At 33.8% G+C, this 10,627-nt stretch overlaps 1 protein-coding gene and 1 long non-coding RNA gene across 2 annotated transcripts; one reads left to right on the forward strand and one right to left on the reverse strand.

Annotated features, from left to right (window-relative positions):
* The first annotated feature begins 3,485 nt into the window (after nt 1-3,485).
* On the forward strand, nt 3,486-4,542 carry LOC111796260 (bZIP transcription factor 11-like). Its single transcript, XM_023679022.1, has one exon. It carries the CDS (start codon nt 3,881-3,883, stop codon nt 4,403-4,405), a length of 525 nt encoding a protein of 174 aa, XP_023534790.1. The 5' UTR covers nt 3,486-3,880; the 3' UTR covers nt 4,406-4,542.
* A 1,896-nt stretch (nt 4,543-6,438) lies between these two features.
* LOC111795787 lies at nt 6,439-10,439 on the reverse strand. The gene is made up of 3 exons (XR_002815253.1): nt 10,326-10,439; nt 8,323-8,353; nt 6,439-7,018 (listed from the first exon to the last, which is right to left on the reverse strand). It is a non-coding gene; the product is annotated as an uncharacterized LOC111795787 (long non-coding RNA).
* Nucleotides 10,440-10,627: the final 188 nt, after the last annotated feature.

Consider the following 10,627-nt stretch of genomic DNA (forward strand, 5'->3'; position numbering starts at 1 on the left):
TTATTTATTCATTTTCTTCCTCATGAAGGCAATGTGCAATATTTCAATCTAAATAAAAGCAGCCATTCAAATCTTCATCCGATCTAAAGGACGAAGAATTTTCGATTTTGAATCGAGAATGAAACGAGAGTTTCGGGAAAATAAAGGGTAAATTAGGTACGATCTAGAAAATGAAGTTTACTGTTTAGAGTTTAAATAAAGAAGAAACGTACCGTGCACGTTTTTTTTGAGATTGTTGACTATTTTAAAAGGAGATATTTTTTTTTTAATTGGGTTAATTACCCGTCACAAATTTAATATTTTTGTTAAAGATTTCACACACATAAATAACATTTTAGGTCGTTGGGTTGAGTTGAGTTACCAATCAAACCTACCCGAGCTTTTGGGATGGTCTAGAAAATTCTCTCAACCGAACCGAACATAAAAGAATTTAGAGAAAACGGGAAAATACGAAACAAAACCTTGAACCAAACGACCCCTTGAGTCTTTCTTAGTCATGCTATTCTCAAGACCGCTCTCATTCAGATATAGTCTCGGTTCATTCATACACTTCTTCTTTACTTAAGTATCACACTGAAAGAGAATCTTTGCTTATTTACGGACAAAGTCGAAATTCTCAACCGAACCGAACGTAAAAGAATTTAAAGAAAACGGGAAAATACGAAAAGGCGAGAGGATATGGTAGATCCCGAACTTTAGTATATGAATTTGATTCTAAAAGGAAAAATGTATTTAAAGGCTTATTGATTTGACGTTGATGGAATTACAATACCCATGTTGATTCCTACTAGGCTCTTCACTTTTTCTCCTTTCAAATATATTTTTAATTTTTTTTCTTTTTCTTTTCAATATTGCTTTTTATTCCTTTTTCCTTTATTTATAAAAGATATACTCCGTACATAATAATATATATATATATATATATATATATATATAGATCTTCTATCCGGAGCGCTCATATCGCGATTACATAAAGAAATAAAGCATAAATGTCGAGGTCGAGAATGTGAGATCCCACGTTGGTTGGAGATGGAAACGAAACATTCCTTATAATGGTGTGGAAACTTCTTCCTAGTATATGCGTTTTAAAATTGTGAGGTTGATAACAATATGTAATGAACCAAAGTGGATGATGTCTACTAGCGTGACTTTGGAGCTGTTGCAAATGATATTAGAGCTGGATATTGGGCGGTGTGCGACGTTGGGCCTCTAAGAGGGTGGATTGTGAGATCCCACGTCGGTTGGAGAAGGGAACGAAACATTTCTTATAAGGGTGTGGAAACTTCTCCCTAGTATATGCATTTTAAAATTGTGAGGCTGATAACGATATGTAACGGGTTAAAGCAGACAATAGGATAAGACAATAAGCTAGCTAAACTATACTTAAAGAAAACATTTCGCTAATTAATATGAACCGAACTTTTTCTATAAATGACTAAAATGCCCATACATTTAGATGTAATGTTGTAGTGGTCCATTGGGATCGAGAAATGTCACAATGCTCGTTGAATTGATGTATCAGTAAAAAAAGAAAATGACATCTAAACCATATAAAACCACCAAAAATGATGGAAAAACAAAGGGCATTTTGGGGAATTTGCAACGGTAATAATTTAAAAGGTGCAATAGAGTTGAGCTGATAACACAAGAACAAAATCTGTATTATTTATTTATTTATTTTTTAAAATACTAAAATTGTCGTAATAGAATCTATAGTTCAAATATCATTATTTATTTTATTTTTATTTTATTTAAGTGGTCCCCTCCCCACTTGGCCCCTCGCCCTCTCATTTTCTCTTTTCGAAAAAGCTCTCGAAGTCTCGAGTTATTTTGTTATAAACCATTTTACTTGTATGGTCAGTAATTCAAATTCTCGATTAGTTTCACTTAATACTAATACGTGACCTTTTCTCGTATTTGTAAGGTGAGTTTCACTTCAAAGTTCATCAAGAATCCCTCGGTTGAAGGCTTGCTTGACCTTAGAGGCTTGGTCGAGCAAACTAGGATGACCTTTTGAGGGATCGACTACATTGTTCGACAAAATGAAGCCTCGATCAAACCGGTCTAGGCCAACCCTTCAAGTAGTTGCCCATGTTGACATAGATTGACCCCTCAAGATGTCAACCAATTACGTCATTAGGCTAATCCTTAAGACCTATTGTAACAGCTCAAGCCCACCGCTAGCAGATATTGTCTTCTTTGGGTTTCCCCTCAAGTTTTTTAAAATGCGTCTACTAGAGAGAGATTTCCACACCCTTATAAAGAATCTTTTGTTCCCCTTCAACCGACGTGATCTCACACCTATTGAGTGGATTGACGACACTATCCGACAAAATAAATTCTCGATCAAATCGATCTATGCCAACCTTTCAATCGGTTGCCCACGTTGACATAGATTGACACTTCAAGATGTCGACCAATTAGGTCATTTACCTAACCCTCAGAGCCTACTAAGAGGATGAATTACATTATTGGACAAAATGAAGCCTCGATCAAACTGGTCTAAGCCAACCCTTCAAGCAGCCGTCCAAAATTCAAACTAACCTATATTAACTCTTCAAAGGATCAGCCAATTAAGCTATTTGGCTAACCCTTAAGGATCGACCAATGGGTTTAGTCTAGTTTGCTAGGTTAATCCTTCTACAGTTCGACTAGGTTTAATCTCGTACCTATGTTCTTTATAATATATATATATATATATATATATATATATTAATTTTATTTAAAATTTTCAACTTTTAAAAAGCGTTCTTAAGTGGTAAGTCAAGGTGTTATTCTTTTATCCTAATATAAAAAAGATAATAAAACAAATCAAATTTTCCATACATTTTAAATTTTTTTAAATAAAAAATATAATGAGTGAATATTCAAATAAATTCATAAATTACATTAAAAATAATTATTATAAATATTAAACTTTTTGAAAAAAAAAAAGCATTAATAAATAGCTTTAATAGAAAAGCCTCTTTTTTCTCTCTCCAATTTCTGATTTTTTTTCACATTTATTTAATTAAATTATTTTTTCCCCAAATTTTCATTCTCTTATTTCATTACCTTAAACCTTAATAAAAATTAAATAAAAAAACACACACACAACTAATTAAATAAAAATTAAATAAAAACGGTCGAAAAAAATAATTATTTTTTAAAATTGACAATAAATTCAAATTAGTTCGATTCAATCCAAATTAGCTCTAGCGAACCTATTAACCGACTACTTGAATCGAAAATAAAAATCGTACTAATTGAGTTAAATCGATGATATTTTCAGGTCACGAGTCGTTTGAATAACCCGGGAATTGATATTTACAAATAAATTATTTAATTAATTTATTTAGTGTCATTGCTTCACAGCTGTACGTGTCCACACGTGACAGTCAGCTTTTTCATTTAGATTCCTATTTTATTTATTTATTTATTTATTTATTTAAAAATATTATAGATTTTTGTTGTGAAGCCCTCAAATTTGCTATAAATTACAGCCCAATCCCTCCTAAGTTTCTTCCCCCTTCCCTTCTTCTCCAATCGCCATTGCTTAAACTCTGCTCTGAGTTAAAGCTTTGTTCTTCTTGATGTTCATCACTCTGTTCTTGATGTTTGAAATTCATGCATCTAATTCTCAGTGAAAAAACTTTGGGTTCTGCTTGTATGATTATAAACTCCACATTCCGCCGCCATCACCTTGTTCAATCCTTCTCCGTTGTTTTTCTCTACTGGTTCTACTACGTTTCATGATTTTCAATCCAAAAAACAAAACCCACAAATCCAAATTACGAAAGAACTGATCGTTGTTAGTAATTTGCTCTGTTTTGCTCTGTTTTTTCTCTCTGTTTTGCTCTGTTTTTTTGCTCTGTTTTTGCTCTGTTTTGGGGGGGTTTTAATGGCGTCGTCTTGTGTGACATCTTCGACTTGTTCGTCAATGGAGGAGGGTGAATTCGCGGCGTTGATGGAGCAGAGGAAACGGAAAAGGATGATTTCGAATCGGGAATCGGCGAGGAGATCGAGGATGAGGAAACAGAAGCATTTGGAAGATTTAATAACGATGGTGCGGAAGTTGAACGAGGAGAAACAACAAATCGTGGCGAATCTTGACATGACGGCGCAGAATTACGCCGCCGTGGAGACTGTGAATTCGATTCTCAGAGCTCAGGCGGTGGAGTTGGCTCACCGTCTGCAATCCTTGACGGAAATCCTTGCGTTCCTGAATCCCTGTGATGGGGTTGAAGATGCCTGTAATTCCTACAACGGCGACGGCGGTGCCGATGGAAGTGGGTTCTTCTGTGCTGATCCGATTGATATTGGCGGCGGCGGCGGCGGCGGCGATGGGTTTTTTACTCCTCTGAAAATGGGTTTCTGCCGGAGCCAGCCTCTAATGGCTTCTGCAGACGTGTTTGAAGAGTATTGATTTGGGGGTGTCGATTATGTCACGAATAAGATTTAGGGTTTTATCTTTTGTAAAACTTTATGAATTAAAAGCAATGAAGGATGTAATTTTACTTAACTAATCGACACACGAACATAACTTTACGGTTAAGATATTAATCACTTTATCTCTCGACCCAGAAGTTTATTTTTTCGTTTAAGTTCGATAGTATAGAACGAAATAAAATTGAAGCTCGAGTCTTCTACTTAAACAGCTAAAACTTAGCACGAGATGACATCACGAGATTCGTATTCGTACGTTACTCTTAAAAAATACAAAGTTTAAGTTTTTTTTTTAATATTAATTTTTACATTTTTTTAATATTATTTAATTAAAATTATGCTAATTAATAAAGAAATAAATCCAATTTAATTATTATTTAATATGCAAATAATATCGGATAAATTTTGATACTTATTTAAGGCATCATAATCACGCGTAATAATTATTTTCATCTAGAAATTTAGGTAGAGATTCGTCGTATTTAAATTAATTATAAGATAATATTGTAATTAGACGCTAAATTTTTTTATTTAAAAAGATAAATTAGACTAATCTTTTTAATTTACTTTTAGAAAGTCAAAAGAGATGTGTTTATCGATGAAACACGTGCAAGCTACAAAACCTTTAAATTATTTTTTTTATAAAGAAAATTATCATTAAATTAATTCGAGAATTATATATATCTAAATTTTAATTTAAAAATATTAATGAAACTTTCACGTAAAATTAAATTATTTTTTAAATTTTCAATATTATACATGATATATGTTAGGTGTAATATTTATTAATTATAATAACCTTTTTTTTTTAGAATTTAATGAAGAATGCTTTAAAAAATAATTTAAAAATTATTTAAAACCGACCTCTCCCCATGTGTTTAAAAAATATGATGATCTGAAAGATCCGATCAACTCAGCTGAACCCGTATGTATAAATTGAATTATCGAACATTTGGATTAGCTAAACGAATACTTCATGCATCATATTTGTTCTTTCGGTTCTCCTAAAAGGGATTTTTTAAAAAAATATATATTGAAATTAAATAGTGAATTTTAATTGAATGATTAAAATAAATAAAGGGATATTTTATATACATAAAATAAATATTTGAAAAAATAATCAATCAATGAAGGGATAAGAACAACAATGTTATCCTTTCTCCCATAAATAATAAAGGAATCAATCAATGAAGATTATCATAGCTTCCAATCACAGTGCAACAAGTTGATGAATATATTTCATTTATTCATAAAATTAATAATAATAATAAAATTAATTGTTATTATTATTATTATTATAAATAAATAAATAGTTTTTTCAAAGGAAAATATTTTAAATAGTTTAGTTTCTTAGTTCATTTTGTTTATTTATTTATTATTATTATTATTCATTTACATTTTTTTGGATTAAAATGAAAATATTATGAAATGGGAATTTTTTTTATCGAATTTAAAATAAAGAAATTATTAATAAAAACGGAGAGTTGCAGCGATCTATAACGTTATTAAATTAAAATATTATAATGATAGTAATTTAAGAAATATAAATAAATTGCGATCATTAATTAATACACAACAATAAATTATTCGTCGCAATATAAAAATATAAATATAAATAAATAAAAAAGTAAATTAGTAAGTTTTTATATTAAAGGAATATTATCTATATTTATTTATTTTTTAAATTACAAATATATATATATATATAAGACAAACAAAAGGGAATAATTTAATAGAAGATAAAGTTTTTAATAAATTCTGTCGTTTATTTTTTTTCTAATCAACGAAGCAAACACATTGTTTTGGGTACATAATTGTCAAATTTCAATCATATTATATGATTTTATAATATAGTTTGAAGATTCCGTAAGCATTTCTTATTTGTTGTCGCTAATTATTTAATAATTAGATAAAAAGATTGGATTATATTTTATTATATGAGATAATGGCATTAGTCATCTTTAAAGTATTATCTTTATTATTATAATAAGATCTTTTGAGGATAGTCAATATGACACTTGAGTAAAGTATAAGTACATGAATGAATCGATTGAGGAGAGTAATCTAGAAGATAAGATGACTAACAAAGACTTAAAAGAATTGAGTTAATCATAAGAACTCGTGAGATAAGGACTCGTGTCGGTTTGTGGAAATAGTCTTCACTTTTAGATGCGATGAGTAAGTAATGTGTGACACTCGAGTAAAAGAGAGGTACATGAATGCACCAATACTACATTCGAATGAGAGCAATTCTGAGGATATCACACGTCTTTTACCTTGTGCATATTTCTTTGGATGTAACCTTACTCGATCTGAATCTTCTATAATTTTGTTGTCCACTGTCGAACTATTTTCCTCGATCTCAACCTCAACAACGTATGTCTAAGGCAGAGTTTCTTATTGTGTTTTCCACATATTTACGCTTCTTAAATCAATTTCCATCGTTGTCGTCCTTGGACTTTCTCTCCTTTGGATAAGGCCGAGATGACTTCATCACGGGAGGGAAGATTGCAAGAATACGATCTATCTTTTTCATAATCTTGCTCATCTGCAAGCACAATGTGCAAGTTTCTCTAGCATAACTCTTTTATTCCTGATAAGACGATATATACAAAGTTCAAGAACCAAACTAAGATTCGAACGAGATTATTTACGATCAAGTTTCTAAAATGAACGACAACATTCCAAAAAATTCCAATAAAGTTTGCTCGACTTTGACTTTACCAAGTCATTCAAGTTAAAAAGGGAGAAAAGTTATTTTGATTGGTGAGAGGTAAAGAAAGTTAGGCATGGTGGCTTCCACTTAAAAAAAAAAAAAAGTTACAAAAGTTTGCCCATAACCTAAAAGAAGAGCCAAAAACAAACCAAACCTTCTTTGTTTATACATATATTTTGGCTTTCCCCTTTTGATCTGATAGCATTTTGAAGGAAAGAAAAGCTTGGTGTTGGTGGTGACTTCATCAGTTTGGGATATTGGAATATGCTCAGCCATGCTCTTAATGACTTCATTGGACCAACAATGAGTTCTTTTAATGAGTCTCATATGGTGTGGTGTTGCTTAGAAGTTGGAGGATTTTTCTTTTCTTTTCTTCAACTTTTATATCATCTCCTTTAATAGAAGTTGATTAGATTAGTTTTGTAATAATCTAAACCCACCGCTAGTAGATATTGTTAGCTTTGGCCTGTTCTGTATCACCGTCAGCCTCATGGTTTTAAAATATGTATACTAAGGAGAGGTTTTCACACCCTTATAAGGAATGCTTCGTTCCCCTCTCAAACCAATGTGAGATCTCACAATCCACCCCCCTTGGGGGTAACGTCCTCGCCAGCACACCGCCCGGTGTCTGACTTTGATAGTATTTGTAACAACCCAAGCCCACCGCTAACAGATATTGTCTACTTTGGCCCGTTTCATATTGTCGTTAGTCTCACGATCTTAAAACACGTCTACTAGGGAGAGGTTTCCACACCCTTATAAGGAATGCTTCGTTTCGCTCTCCAACCGATGTGAGAGATCTCACAATCCACCCCCTTTAGAGGTGCGGCGTCCTCGCTGGCATACCACTTGGTATCTGGCTTTAATATCATTTGTAACAACCCAAACCCATCGCTAGTAGATATTGTCTATTTTGGCCTGTTACGTATCGTCATCAGCCTCACGGTTTTATAACGTGTCTACTAGGGAGAGGTTTCTACACCCTTATAAAGAATGTTTCATTCCCCTCTCCAACTGATGTGGGATCTCACAAAGATGTTAGTTTCATGAAAGTTCACGAACAAAAACTAATTAAAAAAAAAAAAAAAAAGTAAGAAATTGGGAATGAGATCTGATTTTAAGGACACCCAAATATACATGTTATTTCTTACTACACTACCAACACACAAGAAGTGGTTTACCTTTAAAAAAACTGATGCTTTAGTATATGACCTACAAGACAGAAGAGGGTCAGACTTTGCAGTGATGGTGATAAACAAGTCAGTCCAAGAAAAGTAGATGAACAATGCAAAAAAGAAAAATATTCTCTGGAGCACTGGTTTTGGCCTCAAATTTTTCACTAAATCAAACTATCAAACCATTCGGCTATGGTGGGGGAGGGGGAATCTCCAAAACCAGACTGTGGGCTGTAAAGAAACCTTTCTCCATAATCTGTGGCTTGACATGTGAGCATATGAGGGCAGTCCTGCCAAGCAACTTCTAGGAATAGGAAAGATTCAATACTTGCACTGAAGGTAAGATATATCCTAGGTGTATAAATACAAGAGCAGATGGAATGGAGCCATAGATAATGGTCAATTGAGATTTCAACAGGTAGGGGTAGAGCATTTCAATCCAAGCCTACTTAGTTTAGCTGTATGAGTGCGTGCTACTAGCAGGATGAATTGAAGTGAAGACTTTACGGTGAGTAGTTGCATAAAGCAAAGCAATCAGTAACTAGATTTAGTAGTATTGTGAGATCCCACATTGATTGGAGAGGAGAACGAAACATCCCTTATAAGGGTGTGGAAAGCTTTCTCTAATTAACGTGTTTTAAATCCTTGAGGGAAAGCCCAAAGAGGACAATATCTGCTAGTGGTGGACTTGAACTGTTACAAATGGTAACAGAGACATCGAGTGGTGTGCCAGCGAGAACGTTGGCCCCCAAGGGAGTAGACTGTGAGATCCCACATCGGTTGGAGAGGGGAACGAAGCATTCCTTGTAAGGGTGTGGAAACCTCTCCCTAGTAAACGCGTTTTAAAACCTTGAGGGGAAGTTTATAATGGGAAGCCTAAAGAGGACACTATCTGCTAGTGGTGGGCTTGAGTTGTTACGAATGGTATCAGAGCTATACATCAGGCGGTGTGCCATCGAGGATGCTGGGCCCCAAGGGGGGTGGATTGTGAGATCCTTACATTGGTTGAAGAGAAGAACGAAACATTCCTTATAAGGGTATGAAAATCTCTCCCTGGCAGACGTGTTTTAAAAACTGTGAGGCTGACGGCAATACATAGTTAGTCAAAGCGGACAATATGTGCCAGCGGTGGGCTTGGACTGTTACAAATGGTATCAAAGCCAGACATCGGATAGTGGCCCCCAAGAGGGGTGGATTGTGAGATTTCATATTGATTGGAGAGGAGAATGAAAGGTCCCTTATAAAGGTGTGGAAACCACTCCCTAGTAGACTCGTTTTAAAACCTTGAAGGGAAGCCGAGCAGAGAAAATTCATAGAGGACAATATCTACTAGCGGTGTGATTAGGCTTTAGGCTGTTACAAGTATTTAGGCTGTGTGAGAAAGACGAACTGGGGTGAAAGCTTTATGCCACTAGATTCAGTATATTTTGAATCCAATCCAACATAGTTTCAACAAAGTGTCCTACACAGAAGAGTAGTCCCACCCACCCTGAACTACTATAAGCAAGACAAATTGAGGAAATGATATTATAGTGAATGCCGCTGATTTTACTAATACTTTTACATTTATCAATCCTTAACCTTTTCCTTAATTATCATGCCATTTACCAACCATATCTCCCACAATCACTTATATTCTTCTCAACAATCTTATGCACTCGCCTTCCACCATTAACGCCCCAGTGTCAAACCATGTCCTTGGACTTGACACAGCTGTGGCATCGTTTAATCTAAACCCCAGCTTCCAGCATTAGCACAAACAGCCTAATAGCCTCAACAGACCGAGAAAGTAAATGATATTCTTTCAAGAAGCGTACATCAAAACAATAACAAACCAAGCAAACGGACCATACAGAAAACACTCACCTAACCCATCAATCATAGAACTCAATTTGAACCTAAATCTCTCACAAACATTTCATCAAACACTTCATATGCAAGACCCAAATCGCCAAACATCAAGCACAACCGAATCAACGAGTTTTGCTCAAAGAAATCCAATGCCATACCTAACTTCATATCCGGGAAGAAGATGGGAATACGAACCAGATTCTTTTCGAATTGGGCTTCCAGATTTGAAAACTCGTGCATGAAGCTACAGGGCTTCGCCCATGCTACTCGAAGTGAAGCATAATAAATGTATAATATAAAAACTCTAATTTGAGAGAGACCTAGTATATAAATATGCTGACGTGTCTAAATACATTATTAAAATAATAACAAAATTGTATTTTCTTTTTCAATGAAGTAATCTCATTAATATTTTTAAAACAGAAATAGCAAATTAATAATCATTAAAGATTAATTGATA

This window comes from Cucurbita pepo, chromosome LG05 (assembly GCF_002806865.2).
Source record: "Cucurbita pepo subsp. pepo cultivar mu-cu-16 chromosome LG05, ASM280686v2, whole genome shotgun sequence".
Classification (NCBI taxonomy): domain Eukaryota; kingdom Viridiplantae; phylum Streptophyta; class Magnoliopsida; order Cucurbitales; family Cucurbitaceae; genus Cucurbita; species Cucurbita pepo.

Coding starts and splice junctions, on each gene's coding strand:
- LOC111796260 (XM_023679022.1), top strand. CDS start 3,881: ATGGCGTCGTCTTGTGTGACATCTTCGACTTGTTCGTCAATGGAGGAG.